The 24,005-nt window shown below is 41.6% G+C and overlaps 1 protein-coding gene across 2 annotated transcripts; it reads left to right on the top strand.

Annotated features, from left to right (window-relative positions):
* Positions 1 to 1,152: 1,152 nt before the first annotated feature.
* On the top strand, positions 1,153 to 23,215 carry KCNS3 (potassium voltage-gated channel modifier subfamily S member 3). Of its 2 annotated transcripts, none has more exons than XM_072332427.1 (2): positions 1,153 to 1,417; positions 19,486 to 22,276. In XM_072332427.1, the coding sequence occupies exon 2, from the start codon at positions 19,530 to 19,532 to the stop codon at positions 21,012 to 21,014; it is 1,485 nt and encodes a 494-aa protein (XP_072188528.1). In that variant the 5' UTR covers positions 1,153 to 1,417; positions 19,486 to 19,529; the 3' UTR covers positions 21,015 to 22,276. The 2 variants fall into 2 exon arrangements, with proteins under 2 accessions (XP_072188528.1, XP_072188529.1); XM_072332428.1 differs by lacking the exon at positions 1,153 to 1,417 and adding an exon at positions 1,606 to 1,662 and having other exon boundaries at positions 19,486 to 23,215.
* The last annotated feature ends 790 nt before the right edge of the window (positions 23,216 to 24,005 follow it).

The following is a 24,005-nucleotide window of genomic DNA, read 5'->3' as shown; positions in this document are numbered from 1 at the left end:
GTCATTCTGTGCAGCTCATTGTTTTTGACTTAATATGCTGCTGGAGAATCTGTTTTTTCAGAAAAAAAGGTAGGGGAAATGCAAATTGCTGTGCACAGCACTGAAGGGTTCACGTAGTTTTTGGACAAGCCATATTCTGCAGTGATTAAACTTTTCTGATTCTGATCAAGAAGACGATAAACAGTCTTTTATTAATGCAATTTTATGCCATGACATGCAAGAAAAAGAACCCTTTCTGCATAGCAACTTAAGGGAACACTGGAAAACACAAGCAGAGAAGAATACACACGTTGTCCTAAGATCCCCACCCTCCTCAGTCTTAGGAGTTGGAGCCCCAGACATCCCTTTCAACCTCAACCATTCTGTGATTCTGTGATTCACAACTGAGGACACTTGTAAGGCTTCAGAATATCACTGGGAGCACAACAGCACTACAGCATGGTGAACATTCAGTTTGACTCGACAGCAAGAGGCCACGCTTGTTAAATAACCTCGTTAAATGGAATTCTTTGGCTTAAAGCATGAAGTGAATTCTAGGAAGGATGGAAGGGACAAAGGGAGGGAGAGAGGAGGAAGGAATGAAGGAAGGAAGGAAGGAAGGAAGGAAGGAAGGAAGGAAGGAAGGAAGGAAGGAAGGAAGGAAGGAAGGAAGGAAGGAAGGAAGGAAGGAAGGAAGGAAGGAAGGAAGGAAGGAAGGAAGGAAGGAAGGAAGGAAGGAAGGAAGGAAGGAAAGAAAGGAAAGGAGGGAGGGAGGGGAGAAGGATTTACTGAAACATTTTTATGTGATTTTTTTTCACCCAATCATTAGAAAAAATAAATAAATAAATTGGGGAAATACATATACATTTGTTTCCTAAATGCTGAAATGAATTATGATAATGTTGATGGATTTAGGGGGCTTCCTTAAGGAAAAGGAAAAATCCTCCACAGCATTTTTCAAGGCAACATTGGAATAGATAAGAGATGGAACCAGAGATACACAAAACACCCTGAGTTGGAAGCGGCCCATGAGGATCGCTGGGTCCAATCCCTTCATGCAGCACTCTTCAAGGTCCGGGGCTGTGCTCCGCGGTTACCCAGGGAGCTGCCCTCACTTCTTGCTGCCGCTGGGTGAGGCAGAAATAAGCAATCTTGGGGGCACAGAACCGAGAGGAACCGCTTCCCTCCGCAGCACGTGGGGACCAACACGCCTCACAGCAAAGCCGTCTATTCGCCACTTCAGCAAATGAGCGGCGGCGAATCGATAGCGGATCAATCCCGTTCGCGGTGTCACTCAGCGAGCGGTGCCGCTGCACAAAAGCAGGAAGGTGGGAGCCGAGCGCTCCACTTCGCAGCGACCCGCGGCGGAGCGCACAACCTGAGCCTCCCACCCGGTAGCATCCCCGATCCGCGGAGCGTGGGAGCTCGGGGACTGCCGGTAGGTGGGATGCGCTTTGGGAGCGGCGGAACGCTCGTTTTGGGGATGGGACCCACCGGGACGCGGTGCGAGATCCTCATAGACGGCGGTAGCGCCGCTCCGCCCGCCCCGCCGGGAAGGTGCCGGGGATGCCCGAAGCCGGGGTGGGGACTCGTCGGAGCCCGCCCGCCGCCTTCCCGCCCCCCGGCAGCTCCTGCTGAGCGCGGCGGAGGCGGGCGGAGCGCGGCGGAGCCCCGCGGTCCCAGGTAGGCAGAGCCCCGCACGGCTCGGATGGCTTCTCTGTGCGCTTTGCGGGACGAACGGCCGGCGTGGAGGAGGAGGAGGAGGAGGAGGAGGAGGGAGGCTGCAGCTCCGTGCCGGGGAGCCCCACTTCCAGCCGACTGACGCCCGCAGCTCCCCGTCTCCCTTACGAAGGAGGCAGCCCCGGCGGTGGGCATCTTTCCGGCTCCGCGGAGGGGACGAGGTGATGCTGGGCGGCCGCTTCTAATGGGCTGTGCGGGAGCGGATCGATAGGGAACGTCTCCGAGTCTCTTTCGCATTGCAGAGCTCTGCCTTGCCTTTTAAAAATGCATTTAGACAGAAAAGCAAAGTCGGTTTGAGGAGTCGTGGATCACTAAATAGCCACTATGAATGGGAGAGAAGTCTCTTCTCTCTGCATGGACAACGTGAGGCAAAGTTACTGAGTTAGTTTCCCTGATTTTAGATCTTATCATAATAAAGACCTTTCCTACGTGCTTCTGTAAGAGTGCAAATCCTCGCTGCTCCGTCTCTGGATTCCCAAGCAGTGTGTGCTAGCCTTGTGTCAATACTCTTTTTTACCTAACTGGTTATTCTGGGAGCTGCGTTCTGAAGCAGCATCAGCCAGGCCAGGTGGACCTCAGGATCAGAGCAGAGGCAGTGTATTGATTCCATTAGCAGAACTTGCAGATCTACCCTCAGATCCCTTGTAATGTAGTTGCTTTCCCAGAATTAAAGTTCTCTACGGAGCATCTGTCTCTGGTCGAGGCCAATAGATGGCATAAGTTCTTCAGACTAACATCCAAAGAGGATCCTACTGAGGAGGTAGGAACGCACTTTGTACAAGAGCGAGTGTTTGGTGCAGTGGTGGCTTTTTAACTTTGCAGGTTGTATTTGCTATCTCTGGCTAAGAAGAAGCTGCCCATTGCAGTGATGTAGAGAGCAGTAATCATTTGTGATGAGAACTGACTTTTATTTTTTTAATACAGAACTGCATCTTTCAAAACCTTCACTGTCCCTGGAGGTTTTCAAGGAAAGGGTAGATGTTGTTTAGGGATGTTGTTTAGTGATGTTGTTTAGTGGTATGGTGGTTCTACTAGATGATCTCAGTGGTCTTTCCATCCTTTATGATCCTACGATCTTCTTGTTAACTTCTACTTGTCCAGATTTCAATGTTTAGAAGGGTTGCACTTGCGGCAATGGAAGACAATTGGCAAACTGGGAAAAAACAACATGGATTGTGTATCTGAACTTCTGCTGAGACAGCACTGTGGATAGGCAAAGAGACTTTTATGTTCTGAAACTGGGTAAATGATTTATATATGCGTTGACAGCTAAATGATGATACAAGAGCGTTTACTGGCAGTATCCATACCTTGCTTTTGGGTGGTTCTTGCTTTTCAAAGCATTTATTTTTATGGAGGCACAGTATCATTAGTTCTGTGTTTTGTTGTTGTTGTTGTTTTTCAATTGCAGTATTTGAAAATTGGGAAGGGTCCAGAAGTAATATCATAGGCTCAAAGAATGGCTTGGGTTGGAAGAGACCTCAAAGACCATCCACTTCCAATATCCAAATTGCCTGGTTGTTTGCTTTGTCTATTGAGCCTTCCCTATACCGGCTGAAATGATGTGCTAAAATTGATCTTAAAATAAGTGAAATCTATATGTATTGACAACACAGGATGTTACAGCTCTTTTTGAAGAGACTGTCCTCCGTGAACACTGTATCTGAAAGTCTTACCAATCTCGGTGCTGAGACAACCAACAAAATAGTAGGAAGCCTTCAACCCATTTGTGTTTGAGAGCAAAGAAGCAGATATCAATAAAGGTTGAACTGATGCAAACTTCACTGTGATCCCAAGGGTAAATGCAGTCTGGGTGTATTCTTAAAGTGTTCTTTGTACAAACAGAGTATTCCTAAGCATTTCTTTGCTCACTCTCTCTAGGACCATGGGACAGGTTCAGCCTCAGAGTAAAACGAAGTTCAGCAGTGTCTGAGTTGAGCTGCAGGGAAACTCACAGGGAGATGGCTGGGCTTTCCCTGTCCTGAGCATCTGCCAGGGGTGTGCTCCTTGTCCTGGCGAGCTCCCAGCACAGCCTGTGCTGGGCCCTGTGCTGGCCCTGTGCTGGGACAGCTGCCAGTGCTGCTGCCACTGTGACTGTGTGCTGGGAGCCGGGTGCAGCCCTTCCTGTGCCATCTGAGTGTGCTGAGCCCCACATGCTCCCAGGTGTAGCAAATGCCAGCTAGCAAGGAGTGCATGTGAAAGACAGATGCTTTGTGTAGGCTGACCTGAGCTGGGGTTGAACAGCATCTCTCCTAGCAGCCTGTCTATCCTCCTGGTTACTTACAAGTGGGTTGTGGCCAGGTTGCTTATTCTCCCGGAATCCCTTTCTGGTTCTGCCTAAGCGCATTTGTTTGCAGCATGAGTCCTAAAGGATCTTGGTTTAAAGAACTTGTTTACTTGCTACTGGGGCACCTATATTAAAAAGCCCTGCCCAAGGCTAATGACTAGAAACGAGACTCAAGTCTCCAAACTTACATCATTCTCTGCTTTGCAAATTTTCAGTTACGGGATCCCTGCCAAGGACACATAATAAAACAGAGCTCATGAATAAATGAAATGTATTCCACTAACCTGTGGATATTTTCTTCTAATCTTGCCATTGCCCTCTCTATATATTCTCCTTTCTTGTTCTCCTTCCATTCTTTTCTGTTTAGTTTCTTCTTTTCTGGAATTTGCATTCCCTTTTGTTATCAATGAGATCATATTATTCCCTTGCTACGTTGCCACTTTATTTTCTTAGTGGGGTGTACCCGGGCAGGCTGGTCTGATTGTCCTTCTCTGGTTCTGTGCAGAGGGACAAATCCTTAGCTGAGAGTCACCATCACTGACCTGTTGCAGTCAGTGACTCTGCACCAGATTATCAGCTGCACCAAGACACAACCCTCATTTGCTTCTCCATTGTTCATTCTTTGCTATACCTCATTTCCTTCTCTGCCTGTTTCTTGTTCTATATTTTACTAATACTCCTCTTTATACTCTACTTTCCATTATATCTGACTTGGTTCTATTTTACTGTGTCTTGTTGTCATTCATAGCATATCCGAAGTCTTAACAGTAGTGTGTCAAACTGCTGTCATCTGTTATTTGTGGATAACTAATGTGTTATTTCTTAAAAAGAAGATTCTGTATATGACAGTTGTGTGTAATGGTTTTGCTTTGTTTTTCATTCTGCTCTACATGAGATGACTGTTAAAATATTTATCTTCCTTGTCAAGGGAGAGGGTGTTGACTGTGGCTTTAATTTGTGCTAGAAGAGGTGCAGGTTGGATAGAGGCTGGATGTGCAGGTTTGCACATTGAGTGGTGAAGCATTGAAACAGACTGCCCAGGAAGGTGATGGAGTCATTGTTCAAGAAATGTGGAGATGTGGTACCGAGAGAAGTGGTTTGGTGGTGTGGTGATGAGTTGATGGTTGGACTTGATGATATTGGTGTTCTTTCCAACCTTAATGGTTTTATGATTCTCTTCTCCAGCTCATTTTCTCACCCTTCACATTGAAGTGCCTCACCAATTTTGCCTTCACATTTCTGCGTGGTCTGAGCTGGAGCTCTGCAGTTACACAGCTGTGAGGAGTTGGGAGATGGCTCATGGGGAGGCCCTGATGGCTCAGTTCTTGTGGGTGCTTCCACCAGCCCTTAGGATTCCCTGTTGTTCCAAGCAGCCAGCACTGGGAGCTCTCTTGGAATAAAGGTTAATCAATCAATGTTTCTTTTTTCACCCCTGTTTTTTGGAAATGTTTTAATCTTACCAGTATGTTAATAAAAACAACAAAAAGGGCACATGGGCAAAACAGAGTGTGGCTGGTTTAAGGAAGATGTTGTGCATTTTTGTCTTTTTTCATCAGTGTGAACAAGCAATTTAGATGCCAACTGATATCTTAGGAGCTGGTTAACTATGCTCTGTGTTTAATCATTCCAGTGCAGTGCTGTTCTCACACCAGGCTTGGAGCTCAACCCATGCAGAGCATGGCTGGCCCCTCTCCTCCTACAGTTCTCACTAAAAGCAAAGCAAAGACAGAGGTTCTGTAGCTTTGGGAAGGCTGAAGTAGAACACACTGACCTGCTGTGTGACACTGAACAGGTCACCCCTCAAGCCTCATGTTCTGCTTCCAAAGCTTAAGGCATCTGCCTCCCAGCACTTCTAAGTTAATAAAGTTCTACAAGATTTATGGACAAACAGTGTTTTGTATGTAGTAATCTTATAAAACTTTGTATTAGCAATTTGGTGTCCCATATGGAGGGCATTTCATATTTCTCTGTGCTTTATTTTTACCTGAGCCTAACAGATTGATCACTAATGTTGATATAACCACAGGTAGGTTGGTTACCTGTGGGAGGCAGAGAACCAAGAAAAAAATCTTTGAACAGTTTTGATTTGCATGGAGGAGTTAAGACACAGTCTGGGTAGTTTGATGACAATTGGAGACACTTCTGATAACTCTGTGTTTCTCTTCTACCTCCATCCCTTGATCTCTTGCTGTTTCCAGTGATGCTAACTGCTGTGCACGCTGCAGCTTGGAATCTCCCTGATGCTGGGGGAGGAGATACTGCAGAGGTGATTCTCAGTGCTGGCTTCAGTGGGAAAAGGATTGATCTCATAGTCTGTGAGATGCAATGATTACTGTACAGTATTACTTCAGTGTACAGTTACTGTCAGTTGATGTGTTTGTGGCCAGCAGGGAGAGGGAAGTGATTGTTCCCTTCTCCTCTGCCTTTGTGAGACCCCATCTGCAGAACTTTGTCCAGATCTGGGGCCTCCAGTGTGGGAAGGATTGGTGCAGAGAAGGGCCACGAGGACAATCAAAGGGCTGGAACACCTCTCCTGTGAAGAAAGGTTGAGGGAGTTGGGCTTGTTTAGCTTGCAGAAGAGAAGGCTCTGAGGAGACCTCCTTTCAACCTTTCAGTACCTGTGAAGGGAGCTTACAGGCAGGAAAGGGACCAACTTCTTGCGTGGTCTGATAGAGATAGGACAAGAGAAAATGGCTTTAAATGGAAAGAAGAGAGATTTAGGTTAGATGTTAGGAAGAAATGTTTTACTTAGAGTGGTGAGGTGCTGGTCAAGGTTCTGCCCAGAGAAGTTGTGGATGTCCCATCGCTTGAGGTCTTCAGGGCCAGGTCAGATGGGATCCTGGGCAGCCTGGTCTAGAGGATGGAAACCCTGCCGGTTGCAGGTCTCCTCCAATTTGGGAAATTAGGCCTTTCTATGATTCTGCAATTTAAATTGTGGGGAGGATCAGATACGTCCCAAGGAAGACTTCTTTTCATAGGAGGTTTTATTATATATTTTCTTTCTGTAGTTATCTGAATCACTGCAACTGCTGTTTTGACTGCATCATCGTTCCGAAACTGCTTTGTAATTTTATGAACTCTTTTTATTGGCAGTTAAAAAAAACGAATAAAGCCATATGTTAGGCTTTGATTTTGAAAATAGCCAAGCCACCACTGCGGCCCAAATTTAAATCAGTCCTTGGTGTTTAGCGCTAGCTAATGACAAGCACTGAATGATGGCTTCAGCATGACATTTTAGTGCCACCTTTACCCTCACTAAGCTGCAGAATGGATGCTGCCTTGTTCACTCTTCTTAAGCTAAGAAACTCCATGTACCTCCCTGTCCAGCACAATGTTGACACTGAAAAGGACAGCCAGTATGGATCAATACTTCTCTTTTAATTCATCTGTGAAACTGGTAAAGGCTTGAGCTGAGAATAGGGATAGTTTGGGTCCTCACTGATATTTAGCTCATTGCCTTCAGTCTGGAAATAGTAATGATGTTTATGGTCACATTTTCTTGTAAGATGCTATTTTCAATGAGTTGTGCTTTTTCTCTTACTGTTTTCCGTTATACCAGGCAAAGAACTATTTTCACTCTGCAAAGTGAAGGGCAAGTCAGTTCCTTGGGTCTCCTAGTGTATTTGACGCAAGCAGTCTGTGACATACATTGAAACCTGTGAAACTTAAAAAAGCCTAACATTCTGGCACAGGCTGCCCAGAGAGGTGATAGGTGCTCTGTCCCTGGATGTGCTTGAGGCCAGGCTGGATGGGGCCCTGAGCAAACTGACAGAAGGACAGGACAAAAGGAAGTGGTTTCAAACTAAAAAAAGGGGGATTTAAAGTCTGGATATAAGAAAAAAGTTATTTACAGTAAGGATGGTTGAGGCACTGACACTGCTTGCCCAGATATGTTTCGGATGCCCCATTCCTGGAGACAATCAAGATCAGGATGGACAGGGCTCTAAGCACCTGATAGAGCTGTAGATGTTCCTGTTCACTGCAGGGGAGTTGGTCTGGATGGCCTTTAAGGGTCCCTTCCTACTCAAACGATTCTATGATTTCATGATCTGCTCTTGATTTAGTGGTTGGCAACACTGCCATGGCAGGGTATTTGGAACTAGATGATCTTGGAGATCCCTTCCAATCTAAGCCATTCAATGATTCTATAATTCTGTGAATGTGCAAGCACATGAGATTCCTCTGGCATCTTTGAGGGTTGCTGGCCCTGAACTCACAACTTGGATCTCAGAGGCATTCAGGCATTTTTTTCCCAGCAATAAATCCTAGTGATTACTGCTGGTTGCAAGTGTTTGTGTATTCAGATGCAAAGTCTGAACATTACAGGACTTGTTTTCATCTGAGGTAGTGTTAATAGAGTTAAAGCTGTAGTGTTGCCCTTCTTGTGCAGCATGTTTTCTCTCCCAGGTTTTATTGAGTACATGGTGAAGTACTTCATTCAAATGTAAGCCACAAGAAAGGTAATTTCATTTGCTTTCTTCTTCCTCCATGAATTGTAGATTTGTTATGCTGCTAAGGCCAAATGGGTTTTTCTTAAAGTGGTGCTTGGTGGTGCTTTGCTTTAAGCAGCAGCCTATAAAGGAAAACTATCAACTGAAAACAAATGTGTATTGTTTTTAAATTAGTTTCTTCTGATGCACTGAATGTGCTTAATTAAATCTAGTTCTTGCTCTGAAGCTATTCTCTACTTCAAGACTAAGGAAAATCTCTGAAATATGGGTTCTTTCAGCTCAGACTGAAGATGGAAGGCACTGATCCCACAGAAGTTTGTGTCTGCTTGTACTCATGGATGTGGGTAGTGAAGCAGGAACACAACACTGCTCAATTTAACACAAAAATTGTGGTAAGCAAAACACTGATGGAAGATTTATCTCCTTTTCTGGGGATATGTAGTCCGGATCTCAGATTTCTTTCTGGATCTGTTGGTAAGGAGCTGCCACCCTGATGTTGCTCCTTTGAAATCCTTGGGGCTCTTTCTGGGAGATTACGTATCTGTCTAGCTAAAGTGTAACCCAGGCAGAAACCTGGGAAATCCCTTGTCTTTTTACAACCTTCAGCAAAACCTCCGCTGATGAAGGATTTTGCCCAGCCATTTGTGTGGGTCATCCTAGGCATTAGAAAACCATGTTTGTAGAAATAGGGCAGAAGAAGGTAGTCAGGGAAGGGATGCTTCTGCCTTCTGAAATTCCTTCTAATTTGCTTTGTTGTCATAATTTGTTCCAAACTTTTTGCCACTGAATGGCAATGATAAAAATTTCCTGAGTCACTTCAAGGGGCTCAGCATTGAGTCCTGGGTTGAGTAGATGGTGATGCTGCTATGAGCTGTGTAAATACATTTGTTAGTGTTGCTAGAATGCAACCCATTCACACAGTGCCTCTAGTATCTCATAAGTGGTGCCAATGTGAGATATATAATTATTCATATGTAAATCCAAGTTTTAGTAGCCACTTAATACTTCCTTAAAAAAAAAAAAAAAGAAAAAGATGGATAGTAATACTGACAGGTGCTGAGATGGATTGCACTCATAGGCTAATGCTTATTCAGAGAAAAACTTATTTGCTGGCTATCCTGTTTTTTTGCATGCAGGAACAATGTCTCAGCTATTTCTCTGAATAGTCAATTGAACACTTGTGCAGTGATGCAGTTTTATATCTTAGCCTGTCAAATACCTGATTCACACCTTTTCTGGCAATATTCTTTCTTGTTAAATGCTATGTGAGGACAGCCAAGTTGAAGTAATCTGGACTGAGATGGATAATACTACACCAATATGCTGAAAGGATGCTGTTAAAAGGGATTTCAGCTGCCTGGAGAAATTCCATCCAGGCTTCAATAATCCCATGCAGCAGTACAGTCTAGGGCACAACCAATGTACCCAAGTTGGAAAGAAAGATCTTCTAGTTAGACAATAGAAAAAAAACCCCAAAAAACATTATAGGAGGAATTATACGCTGGCACAATACATACCCAGCAAATGTGAGAATTATCTGTCCCTGGAGATACTAAAAATGCAGCTGGCTTTGACTAAAATGCAGCCTGCTATGACTGGACCTGCTCTGAACATTGGGTTGGACAAGATAGACTCCAAAGATCACTTCAAAGCAGATTATTTTGTGATGCTACGTGATGCTACTTGGGAAGTCTAGGGGAGAGAAACAAAGTGATGTCTAGTAGCAGAGTGGTGGGCTAGAATATGCAATCCCTCTGGATAGTCTTTATCATAGAAGAATAAATAAACATCTGTTAAAAACTGTTTAGGAATAACTGATCCTATCTTGAGGGATGGGAGGCTTTGAATCAGGTGACTCTTCAAGGTTCATTCCTGACCTAAGTTCTGTAACTTCTGGTATATTACTAATACAACCATTTCTTCATAAATGAAAAAGGTAAACGACTGAGTTATACTCATAGAAATATTGTAAGGAGAGACTATTTAAAATACTTTATCCCAAAGCTAGAACTTAGAATAGAATAAAACTAACATAGCTTCAAAGGTTACAGGTAGCCAATTTCAGTAGTTTAGTGCTATGCCATCCACAGCTGAACTGTTCTTTTTGGTATTTTGATGCTGTGCCTAAGTACTAGCGAAGGTGTGATTGCTAGCTCAGGCAGGACTTACTGCAGATGTCTCATAAGAGGTTTTCGTTCTGTCATGATATCCTACCACAAAGTCTTGGGTTTTATGCGCATAAGTGCCTCTTCCCAGCACAAGGTGGGAACCTTGTTTTATTGGGTGCATGCTTTATGATATATGTATCAGTACAGGTTAGGGGGGGATGATCTCCTGGAGTGGAGCTCGCAGAAGACCTGAGGGTCCTGATGGACAGCAGGTTGGTCATGAGCCAGTAGCGAGCTCTGATGGCCAAGAAGGCCAGTGGTACCCTGGGGTGCATTAAAAAGAATCGCCAGCAGGTCGAGGGAGCTGATCCTCACCATCTACTCTGCTCTGGTAAGGGCCCTGACAGTGTGACAGAGCACTGGAACAGGCTTCTCAGAGAGGCTGTGGAGTCTCCTTCTCTGGAGATATTCAAGGTCCATCTGGATGCTTCCCTGTGCGATCTGCCTTAGGGAACCTGCTTTACCATGGGGTTGGACTCAATCTCTAGAGGTCTCTATCAGCCCCTACAATTCTGTGATTCTGTGCATAGATTTGTCATTGTTTAGAACAACTGACTGTTGCAGTTTGACTTTGTGCACTTTAGGAACATTGTCTTGGTTCTAAAAAACAGAAGATCAGGAAGAGTTAATCTCACAGAGCATAACTACAGCCCTGTGGTGTCAGGAGTCATCCACACTGGGGAGCAGAGGACAGTTCCTCAGACTTCAAAATGAGGAAAAATATAAGTTTTTCCTTACAATTACAAAATCTATGATGAACTAAAGAGTAGATATTTTGAATATCAAGGTCACTCTTCCTTGCAGTAAGTTAAATCTTAACTTTCTGTTCTCCTTCTACATGACGTAAAAATGATCTGAATTTCACCAAACTCCTATTTCCTTTCCTTAACATGGGAGAATTATAATAGCTGATTGCAGGTGTAACTTGCCTCTGTGCAGAGGCTTGTGAGCAACTGATACTCAGACTGGAAAGAGTCTTTTAAATGGTGCACGGACTTCTGTATTAGAGAAAGAGAAAATATGTCTGGTTACTTATGCCTTTATGTCAGGCCTGAGAGGTTGTAGTGGTTGGATAGATGTGCAGTTTCTCACCTCTGACAACACACTGCACTGCACTATGAATGTACGAGTAATATTTATATTTTCTACTGCAGCTAAATGTGTTTTGTTGTTGTTGTTGTTGTTTATTTTCTTTAGATGTTAAGTTTATTTATTTCTTTCCCTGCGTGGCTGTCTGCATCATCTTATTTATTCTGGTAACTAACCTTTCAAAGCTCAGCTAACCTTATGAGTGAAATACGATGAGAATGAAGAACTAAGAAATGCACCAATGTACCTTTATTCCATGCTGTTTTTCCTTTGTGGAAAAGAATCTGATGCTGGGATTCCATATCAGGAGTTTCTGACCACTAATGATAACATAAACTACCAATATATTTTTATTATACTTGTTGGAAAATTACTTGAATGGGAAGAATGTAGGAGTCTGTAGAAAATGAGATATGGAATATTGATTTTAAGGAAGGGAATCTGTAGAAATTGTGCTTCTTGCAGAGGTGCTTTGACCTAGAAGTTACAATGTTCAGTTCAAATAGTACTTCTTGTTTTGAACCTGTACTTCTAATGGAAGGAGGATGCCAAGAATATGACCTATCATATAAAATTATTGTCCAAAAGTTAATCTGGAGAGAGATAATTTCTTTTATCACCAAACTATAGCAATGTTGACTTGGTTCTAATAATGCCTTGTGCGTCTTCTCTTCTTAAATTTTTGCTGTGAACTTCAGCAATTAGGACAATATAACTCAAGGAAATTATTAATATCTTTTGCTCACTGTGTAAACTGACAGGTGTCATAATACAACATTGTGACTGTTTAATTGGTGGGGATGCACAGGTAGATTTTCAAGCAAACACATTTTAATCTGTCAATTCCATTTAGTTAAGGTGGATAATGGTCTTTTAATTTTATCTGAGCAGACTATAAATTGCTGAACCATTGGGAACATAGAGAGGTGCCAGGCTTGTAAATGTCAGAATTCATGTTATCCCTGGGAACTTTTCAGGTTAGGAAGAGGATACCTTTTTCTATTTATTTATTTAATATCATTTTCCAAGATGATGTTCTGATATGTGGAATTCTTTTTATGTAAAGCAGTTCAGACCACAAACCACATTCCCAAGCAAGTTTTTATCTTGTTGATGCTACAGCTGGCAGCTTTCACGCTCTCCTTTCTTATGCTTACCCTTGGTCTATACTCCATCCTTGCCAGCATTCTCACAGTGATAATCAGCCAAATTTCACTTCTGGGGAGGACTGTTCTTTCCTAACGCTAGCCATACCCAAGTTAGACATCTTACAAGTCATCTGTGCTGCTTAATATACAGAAAAGTACTTTTCCAACAGGTGATTAATTCCTCCTGAAAGTATATGCACAGGATCAGTGGGATGAACCATAGGCTGCAGTGACATATTCCTCTATTGTTGCTTCTGTTCTTTTCACTTTGAGTTGCAATAGTTCCATTTCTTCCTTGACCAATGCAGTCTTGTGAGGGAGGTGACTTTTATGAAAATACACTTTGCTTTGAAGACTGTTTTTCCACAGGTACAGATGTTGAAATGATTTTACATTTTGTTGCCAGCGGTGCTCTTAGCAGCTGCTGTTGTTTCTTTCTGTTTTCCATTTCACTGCAACTGTGCGCAGGCATAACGGTACAAGTTCAATTTCTGAAAATCTGTTGAGATAATAAAATCAAACCAGGGATGAATTTGGCCAAGTAGGTTTACGTGGAAGTAACTTCAGAACAGCATTTGGTCCTGGAGACTTCAGCGCAAACTTCATTTACCTAAGGTCTTCTGGGAGGCTGAACTGAATGCACTTCAAGAGAACTGTAGCTGTATTACTCCATTATTTTCATAGCATTTTATTGTAGTATTCTGAATAAAGGATGTCGCCACTAATAGGATATATAAAATAAATTACAACTAAGCAAATAATTTAGCTGATGAATTTATCCTCGTTGCCTCAACGGTGCATCCATTACCACAGAATTTTATTTTTTTTTAATGTTCCTGCCATGTGTACTTAGATGACTTATTTTCTTGTAGATTCATTTCTGCCTTCACGGACTCCAAATGATTTTGAAGTGAACTTTACAGAATCAAATACTGCAAAATAGAGTTGGGTACAGATAATATCATAATGAGAGCACCAAGTAATACGGTATCTTTTCAGACTTAATCATGTGTGTTCAAGAAGTTATGACTATCCAGCTGACAGGCATTAAGTCATACTAAATGGATTTCAATTCAAACTTTAACTGTGATTGATTAAGTAAATGCACCTAGCTGTTTTACTGTGTTCAGTGCGTTGGAAAGCATACATGTCACTTTTAGGTGGTTTATTATGCAAGTATTTGCGCTACTTGCATGGTTCTAAATCCAAGCACTGCCAAATCTGGTTAAGGTTTTGATTCTGAACTGAAGTTTTCTGGGGTCATATACCTAGTTTTTAAAAGTAGTTTGATGTCTATAGGTGCATATGTGTGGCTAGAGTGTTTTGTCAGGTAATCAACAGAAATTAGAACCTATGTAATTGTCTGCTTTGTGAGGAGGCAAAATCTGTTTCCTGGTGATAGCCAGGTGCTCAAATAAGGCACTTCAGAATTCATTTCTCAAAGCTCAGTTGTCTGAATTTAGAACCCTAAAATGGAAATCCTGTAAGATTATTAGATTCCTTGAGGGGAAAAACATCCCCTGAGCTCTGTGAAGAGTTTTTAGAGTTATAAGGATTTCCCTGTCCTCTAATTTCAGGTCAGTACTGTAACCTCCTGATTTCAGTGTCAGCAGGTCTTGAACCTTTTGTATTTATGTTTTATGTAGTGAAGTACAGCATAGTCTATCCCACCATGAGTCAGTTCAACTTCCTTTCCTTTGTGCGTGGATAATCACAGACAGATTAGTGCTAACAAAAGCAGAAGTTGTCACAATTCAGAATTACCAATAGCTGAGACACTAGCATAGGTAAATGTGCAGTATGTCAAAAAAGCTTTCATGTAGGACCTCATTGAGTACAGGGACTTTTTGTAGAGAGTATGTGAAAGAAAACTTAGAAAGAGAAACTTTCCTAATGAATACATTTGTGGTATGGGGTTCACATCCTCACTAAAAATCTTTAAGGGATTTGATCTCAAAGAGGTTGGAAACCACAGCCCTTCACTCTGTGTTATGCATCCACGGTGTCGCAATCTCAAAGGGACCATGTACATAAACTTTGTCCCTGTGGCTCTTCTTTCGTGAGCTTTAGGGATTGCACAGCATGCTAAAACCCCAGAAATGTGCTGTCGCCTTCCATGCCAGACAATGGATCTGTGGCCTCACCAATACTATACTACTGCAGAAGCGCTGGCTAAAACCCATCCCCATATTGGATTGGGAAGAGCTGAATCCTGTTGTTTTGTTTTTTATTCTAATGTTTATATCCTTTTCACACAGCTTTCCTTATGATTGGTTTTTATTTGGCCCTCAAGCTTAACATTTGGAACTTCTATCGCATTGTTTTGTTGTTTTTTTCTTTTTTAGCTTCCCAGAGAATAATGTTGATTGTTGCAATAAGCATCTTTCTTTCTCGTTTCATTTCATTTTCTATTCTATATGAGTTCATACCCAGTAGCTCATCAAAACAACTGAATCAATTAAAGCAACCAAGTAACTAACATCTGCTATGTGTTTGCCTCCTCTCTAAGACTCTCTAGGGCAAGAAGTGTGTGCTTTGGAATGGTTAGCAGTTTATTACGTTATATATGAATACTTGGTGTTTACAGAAGGCCAGATCAAAGAGGTTGATGACGTTCTTGAAGTTGAGAGCTGAAAAGTTTGTGGTAGCTCTGTGTTCTTAGGAGGATCACGATGCAGGCTTTTGCACTCCAGGAAGGCACTGTTTCAAGCGGAGCACATTTTTATCCTTGGGTAAAAGTCCGCTGAGTGAGTGAAAAGTCCCTTGAGTAGAGAGCATGTTGTGCTGGGAGAGAAGTTGCTGTTTGTGGTCTTTGCCCCAGCATTGCTTGGGGCAAAAACTTACTTTCTTTTTGTTACAGTTACCACTCACACCCGATAATCTTAAATCTTGCCTGTTTTTTATAGCCTTAGTTTACATTCTAGTGCTCTCCTCTTAATGAATTGCTGAAAGTGGAGTTTTACTCACTGAAATTAATCAATGAATAGACTTGGCTTGCTGTTGAATCTACTTTGACCTCCAGTTCCTCCAGACCCTGAGAAATTTTGGGAGGAATTTATACTGATGTAAAATTATAGCTTGGCTCTTGATCCTAATTGAAGCTAATTATCAGCTGAGTCCTTCCGCCCTTCATCTCTGAGTGGAAATCCGTGCTTTTATTTTATGTCTTAGTCATTTGTAAAAGCTGAGCCTTGGGAAACACTTGGAGCAACTGTGTTTTACAGTCATTCTGTTAGCTAGTAAATACCTGTCTTCAAACTACATTTTAAGTTGTAAAATCACTTTTATATACCTAGTTTATCATCCCATAAAAACTGACTGCTCTCTGTCTTGCTTAGTTAGGAAGCAGCGTGTCTCATACATTGTTTTTTTCAAGAACTTTATCTTGACTGCATGATAATCTGTGCATGCAGTAAAATTAATGATGTTTCCAACTGATCTGGATTGAAGAGAAGTTTGAAGGGATCTGCAGTGTGATAAAAAAAATAAAAAAAGTATTAAAAAGTGCTGTTTTCCATTTTTCAAAATAACTTTTTCTTTCACTCTTAGATTACCCTGGATACAAACATGATTTTTCAGAATTAATTGCCAGAGTAGCTATTTAGCTGCAAGATCTTATGTGCCTTTTTTTTGAAGTCAGTAGTTGTTACACACAAGAGAAATATTTTGAGGTTTGCAGTAGCTTTGGTTTGACTGACACCTGTGAACAAAGATTAGGAAATACATGCTTGTAGCATTAGATCCCATGCTCCTACTTTCATAAGGAACTGTGGAAGAACAATGGAAAGTACTGGAAAGAGTACTGAACAGATCTCTAGCGATGTTTGTGACAATCCTAAAAACAAATCCTTGCATGTGGTGAGGCTAAAGGTGAAGGAAATGAGAAGGTCGTGGCACAGAATATCCATCGGAATCTTCCTTTAAACCCAGACTTGAATCTGTCTTAAATCATTCTTTGAACCACTGCCATATTAAGATCCTGATGATCTATTTTCTCTGTTACTCCTCTGCTGGAAGACACTGGATTGGCAAGAGACAAGAAAAGTCCTTTCCATCATGGAAATTGCAGGGATCATAGAATCACTAAGGTTGGAAAAGACCTCCAAGATCATCCAGTCCAACCCTCCACCTATCACTAGTATTTCCCACTAAACCATGTCCATCAATACAACATCAAAATATTTCTTCAACACCTCCAGGGATGGTGACTTCACCACCTCCCTGGGCAGCCCATTCCAGCTCTTGATCACTCTCTTGGAGAAGTGGATTTGCTGCTCTTCTTCATCCACCACAGAGAGGAAGAAATCACTGCATTTTACAGGTTCTGTATTCTCAGTTGGAGAGATTTTACTTCTGGTTGATAGAGTCTTCTGGGCAGATTGGTTCTTTCTCTCTTAGAATGATCTAAATCTCATTTTCCTTCTACTGATATTTAGTAAAAAGATATTTAGTGAAAAGTTTGAAGAGTTTTCCCATTTCCCTCTTTTGCTATAATCAATATATGATAAGGCCAACAACACTGCACATGAAACTTGACTCTGCAACAAGTTAGGATGGGATTATCTTGATATAGGTTCTTCTACAGTAGGATGATGGGGGTTCTGTAGTTCTGTGGATCCCTTCCTCCAATGCAAGCAGCCTTTTTGGATCCTCCTATATGGGATGATAATCTTAGTGTCAGTCACTGGAAAGTGGCTACATCTCCATACTTTTTTTTAATGTAAGTGAGAAGTCAGTTCTGCATTAGATGGAAATGCCTGTGAAATTGCCAAGCAAGTTACTTTGGTGACTGATGGGGCTGTGTCTGGCAATGTTGTAGATGCAGCCTTATCTCTGTTCAGGGTAGTAACAGTTGATTCATACCAAGAGGACAGTTCATCTCAGTCAAGTTGTAGCCACAAGACTCCATGGATTTAATCTTTCATGTAGAGCTACAGCAATAAAACATGATATATTCACAGATTGATGGAGTGGGTCTAGATGTCAGAGGAGCTCACCTATTAAGACAAGTACCCAGTGCAGAATGAATGTTAAATTCTATTAGCTGACAATTAATAAAGGTTGCAGATTTTTCTTTTTTCTTCTTTTTTCTTCTATTTTTTTTTCTTTTTTTATTTTTCTTCCCCACCCCCCTATCCCTACCCGCCACACTTCTTGATTCCTACTTATTCTGGTGGTGCAAAGTAGGACTTATCCTTGAGATCTGGAGTCTGAACCATCCACTTTGGCACTTACTAAAGACCAGGTGTGATTTCTGTTTGAAGAAAGTGCCCAGGTTTCTTCGACGTAAAGAAATGCTGATGTTCCTGTCTGAACAGCAGAAAATATTCAGACTCAAATCAAAACAGATCTCAAATCTGAATAATATTTGAGACCAGTGCTGGAGGCACTGGAAGATGGACAAGTATAGGAATTGTTAGTTCATTCAGTAGCTTTTCCAAGTCATTATAGAGCACCAGAGCAATATTTTTGCAAAATCAGTTAACACTGGAAGATTACATGCTCTCTTGTCATCATTAAAATTAATTGTCTTCCCTATCAAATTGAAATAAATTAGCTTAGTACACATTAATTAATGTGTGTCAGATGTCAAAATTTTTTTATCATCTCCTGATAATTTTTTATCATCTTCTTTTACATACAATCACATGACAAGTGTACGAACTGCCAGTTTTTGCCTGAAGACTTTCTTTCTTAAAAGGAAAGCAAGAACTAAACTCCTCTGGAGAATTTAACTTCTTTTCTGGTAACTATAACTGCCTTTTTAAATGCTATTTGCAGATATCCATGTATGTGCTGAGGTAGATTTTTTGTAGAAGTTCTATCTCTGCAAGTTTGTCTCCAGAAATGACATTTCAGCACCAGCTTTCCAGCATTACCATAGTGTCTGTGTCTGTATTGTGGCAGAATAGAAAGTACTTCCGGAGCTGACCAAGGTTGTAAGAGAGTTGAGACACTCCAGGTGAGTAAGAATACAGAGAAAATATATGGTGAGGAATTGCAGACACCCAGATATGGGCAAGACAGAACTCTAAAGTCAGGGTTTGGGAAGCTTCAAATGCAAACTTGATATGTTTTCATGAATACAGAATGATTTTATGTGTGTGACTCCTGAAAGAAATGAATTGGTATTATAACAGAAGCAATTGCAGTTCACGCTCACGTGAATAATGCTGAAAGTAGCGGATTATAAATTGCCAGTTCATTTAAATCAATACAACTCTACTGACACCATAATTGAGATGCCTGCTCTTAATCTTTGCCCTAAGTGTTTTGATGGATTGTCAAGTTTTCTTTCTTTCAACCAAAGATTTCCAGCTGCATTGCAATGAATCTATGAAGTATTAACGTCAATGTGATAGTAATAGAGACTGATTTATTGATAAATTAGGCATTCTTCTGCCACACTTGAAATATTTGAGGAGTGCTAAACTTGAATCCATTGCTTTCAAATTTTGTAAAGCTGAGTTAAATCATCAAACCAAACCCACTTCTGTGAAATGCTTAATAATCATACTCATCATTTTTGTTTTGTTTCATAGTAGTTGGAGATGGAAAAAAAGGTTGTGTCACAAGAACAAAACGGAACAAAATGACCTAATAATATTTTATGTTCTCTTTAGGTTCAATGTAATCTTATTGGGCATCAGCAGTGGAGCTGTTCAAAATGGTTTATGGTGAATTTTTCCGCAGACCTGGCAAAGATGCAGAACTTATCAATTTGAATGTGGGCGGCTTTAAGCAATCAGTGGATCAAAGCACTTTGCTCCGATTTCCTCATACCAGGCTTGGGAAACTTCTCAAATGCCATTCAGAAGAGGCTATTCTAGAACTATGTGATGATTACAGCGTCGCAGACAAGGAATACTACTTTGACAGAAATCCATCCTTGTTCCGATATGTTCTGAACTTTTACTACACTGGCAAACTTCACGTCATGGAGGAGCTTTGTGTCTTTTCCTTCTGCCAGGAAATAGAGTACTGGGGGATAAATGAGCTGTTTATTGATTCCTGTTGCAGCAACCGGTACCAGGAGAGGAAAGAAGAAGGTCCTGAGAAAGACTGGGATCAGAAAAGCAACGACAGAAGCATTGACTCCTCTAATGAAGAATCATCCTTATTTGATAAAGAGCTGGAAAAGTTTGATAATCTGTGCTTCGGTGAAATAAGAAAGAAGATCTGGGTCAGAATGGAAAATCCTGCATACTGCTTGTCTGCCAAGTTAATCGCCGTGTCCTCCCTGAGTGTTGTGCTGGCATCAATTGTGGCCATGTGCATTCACAGCATGCCCGAATTTCAAAGGCTGGATGCCAACGACAGAGAGATTGAGGACCCTGTGCTGGAAGCTGTGGAGATTGCGTGCATCATCTGGTTCACTGCTGAGCTAGTGATCAGGCTCATCACTGCTCCAAGTCAAAAGAAGTTCTGGAAGAAACCATTGAATATCATTGATTTTGTCTCTATTATCCCATTTTACGCTACCTTGGCTGTGGACACAAAGGAAGAAGAAAGTGAAGATATTGAAAACATGGGGAAAGTGGTGCAGATCCTGCGGTTAATGAGGATATTTCGCATCCTGAAACTGGCCAGGCACTCTGTAGGACTGCGGTCTTTAGGCGCTACTTTGAGACACAGCTACCAGGAAGTTGGACTTCTCCTTTTGTTTTTGTCTGTTGGGATTTCTATTTTTTCAGTTCTTGTCTACTCGGTGGAGAAGGACGATGACTCATCAGAACTGCACAGCATCCCCGTTTGCTGGTGGTGGGCAACTATCAGCATGACCACTGTTGGTTATGGGGACACTTACCCAGTCACACTTGCTGGAAAGCTGCTTGGCACCTTATGCATTATCTGTGGGATACTAGTGGTAGCCCTTCCAATCACCATTATTTTCAATAAGTTCTCTAAGTACTATCAAAAGCAAAAAGATATTGACCCAGACCAGTGCAACAATGATCGCAAAGAGAAATGTAATGATCTACCTTATTTTAACATTAGAGATATTTATGCAAAAAAGATGCACTCATTCATTTCAAGCCTTTCCTCGGTAGGAATTGTAGTCAGTGACCAAGATTCAACAGATGCCTCCAGCATCCAAGATATGGAGGATGTTTATCACACAACTACTTTAGATAATGGTGCAGGAAAATGAGTGGAATCACTTTCTGTTTCCCTTATTTTTCTTTTCTGATTCCTGGTAAACGTGGACTTAAGGACTTCAGTGAATTTATTAAGTGCAGTTAATTCTCAGGGTACTTAACTCTTAGCCATATTTGGACATTCTTTGCTCTGAGGATGCCATACAAGCTTTGTTGGTTATAAGAGGCTTTAAAATACGCCTCATGTGGTAGCTTGGTTTTTACACAACTAATGATATGCATTTTCTTTGAGGAAAAAAGTCAGGAAAACAGTTTTAAATGTGAGATAGCTGTTTGTTTCCTGCAGCAATATGATAGCTTACACAGAATCTTGCTGCTGTTCAGGTAGATGTATATTGCAAACATATAAAAACTATGGCACATCAGCAGAGTTTGTACTGAAAATATATCAGAAGAAGAAACTGTCTACATGTAAAGCTGTGCTCACTAAAACACTTATGTAATCCTGGAGTTGGGAACTAACTTGGAACAGAAAACGTATTGGTACATAGAGCTTTTACTCCATGGCAGCATAATATTGTGAATTTCTTTCCAAAAGCACAATGCATTTTTAGTTTGTTAAAATAAATCCCATTGTGCCTATATATTTTCCTAGCGTCCCTCCTCTAGTGTGGACAAGCTCTGGCAGGTCCCGAAGGTTCTAAACCACATGCACAGGGATGAAAGTTGAGGCCTAAGTCTGGCCAGGAGCTTATTGTACCTTTTAATCACCATCTCTGCTATTGAGAACCTGAGCAGTTCTAGTGCCTGGAGAGGATCCTGCTGTGATTTAAGACCATCCCAGTGGCTTCCTCATAGGCTTTGTTTTGTGGGTACTGAAATGAACTGCCACGGTTGTCTTTAGAAGTTACTGCTGCATGCTGTCAGCTCTGCTCCTTTGCTGGCTCGGTGGGTAAAATCATACATGAGCAGCATCTTTGCTGCACTGGTTCCTGGTCCAAGGCTGTAATGCCAAGCACTGGAGATGTGGAAATGCTCTCCTCTACCATATATTGCCCCTCAGAGAGGTAGGGTATGCACTGCATGTAGGCACCCATATGTTAACCTATTGCAGCTCATTTTTCTGAAGCTCATCTGTTGGGGATGGCAGCTGTCCTGTCTTGTTCTATGGGCTGGAGCAGTGCTCAGTGCCTGGCAGAGTTCCGCAGCACTGTGCGTTCCTCTCCTCTCCAGGGATTTCTTATGCAGCCAGCCAATCCTGCTGTGGTTCAGACTGCACTTTCCAGGGCTATCTGAAGGGAAAGCTGGCACTGGAAACCCCCCTACCAAGGAATGCATAAGAAACTTGAGGACCTCCGAAGTCAATAATACTTCTGAATGCTCATTTATGCTTTTTTTTTTTTTTTTTTTTTTTTTTTTCTCAGTTTCTAGTAACCAAGTAGACGCTGGGCAGTGAAGAATCCAAGCTACTGTGATGCTGATGTTTTGCTTAAAGACAAACTTCACTGGTTTTTTGTTATTTATTTATTATTTCTTTTAATATCATTTAATCTCTAGTGGGCTGAATCTTGGTAGCCCTTAGTCAGTTTCTATGCAGGCAGATCAAACTCAGTAGGGGCTGACTTGAAGACTGAGAAAACCCAGACGGGAGCCCATTTCTAGCCTCTGCAGAATAGCTCAGAGGGCTGTTTTTTTTCAGGTGTGTATAAGGATTTCTGTTGTAAAGTACACTGAGTAAGCAGCTGAGTTGCACTGATACTTGCTGAGGCACAGAGCTCCCACCTCTTTGCGGGTCAGCGAAACAAAAGAGAACAGGATGGACCAACCTATACCAGAGGATGGTTTTGCAACAGTGTGGTAATGTGAGACTTGGGAACGCTTTGAGTTCTGGAGAAACTTCAGAATTTGTCTAACTACTTGCTGAATGTCATAAGGGTATGTGATGCTTCACAGGTAATACAATCTAATTCTTCCCATTGTAAATGCAGGAAAACCAAAAGGGAAAGTTAGCCTACACATGTTTTGTTCTTAGTGAACAGTTAGCATTACAAAGATGCAATGATATAAAATAATAAATATGTATGTGCATATGAATGTAATAGGAACCAGCAGAATAACAGCATAAAAATTGCTCTGTCCAAAGAAACTCTCTTGGTATGCTCCATATATAGATGATATTGTTGTTGAAATTTAAAAGCAATGAAATATATTGTAATGCAACAAAAAACTGCAAGAAATTTATATTAAACAGTTGAAAAAACCTAGTACTGAAAAATCTCTTTTTGTATATTAAGCATTACACAGAAATGGTACTGAGTAGTAATTTGTCATAAACTGAACTACCCTTGATTGGTCACATATGGATGTGACACGAAGTTTCTTTGACTTCTTCCGCATGGATTGATCTTGCAACACAGTGAGGCATGTCTTTTAGACTGTGTGATAAGAGGGAACCCTTGTGCCATGCAAAGTGCTATTTTGATATCTGGGATGGCACCAGTGCTCTGTTCAAATCAGCTGTGTCCTTCAAAGAAGGCTTTGTTGTAATCTTTTTCCTTTGCTGGAATATTTCCTGCACTTTGCTTTCATATAAATGAGAGCAGGGTGTGAGCCGAGAGGTGCTGCTCTCAAAGCAGAATGTCAAGTCCTGTAATGTGCACTGGTACAAGAAAGTGACACAAATCTTGAGTGCCATAAAAACCAGATGAGAGTAAATACAGAAGTACTGCATGCTCTTTCTGCGCGCAAGTTTTACTTCTGTCAAAAATTGAATGTAAGAGGGGACTCGTTTCCTATTAATGTCCTTTTCCCTGGTCTAGAGTTGCGTATTATCAAGAAATAGTACCAATGGAAGGCAGACTATCTTTAATGCTTTTCTTATTCCTGTACCATATGCTTTTCTCTTGAAAAACGCTGCTTAAATTTTCTCCACCCAGCTGCTGTTTCAGATAAAAAAGCACAGAAGAGGTTGTTTTCGGATATGTGTCCCATTTTGCATGGGAGGGAATTGCTGGTCTTTATTCAAAACAGCTTCCTGGCACATC

The sequence above is a fragment of the Excalfactoria chinensis genome, chromosome 3, assembly GCF_039878825.1.
Source record: "Excalfactoria chinensis isolate bCotChi1 chromosome 3, bCotChi1.hap2, whole genome shotgun sequence".
In the NCBI taxonomy this organism is placed as follows: domain Eukaryota; kingdom Metazoa; phylum Chordata; class Aves; order Galliformes; family Phasianidae; genus Excalfactoria; species Excalfactoria chinensis.
Note: the sequence above shows the minus strand (reverse complement) of the source record. Positions and strands in the feature narration are given on the sequence as shown.

What these genes read in the sequence shown, in the direction of transcription:
- KCNS3 (XM_072332428.1), top strand. Translation starts at nt 19,530, where the DNA reads ATGGTTTATGGTGAATTTTTCCGCAGACCTGGCAAAGATGCAGAACTT.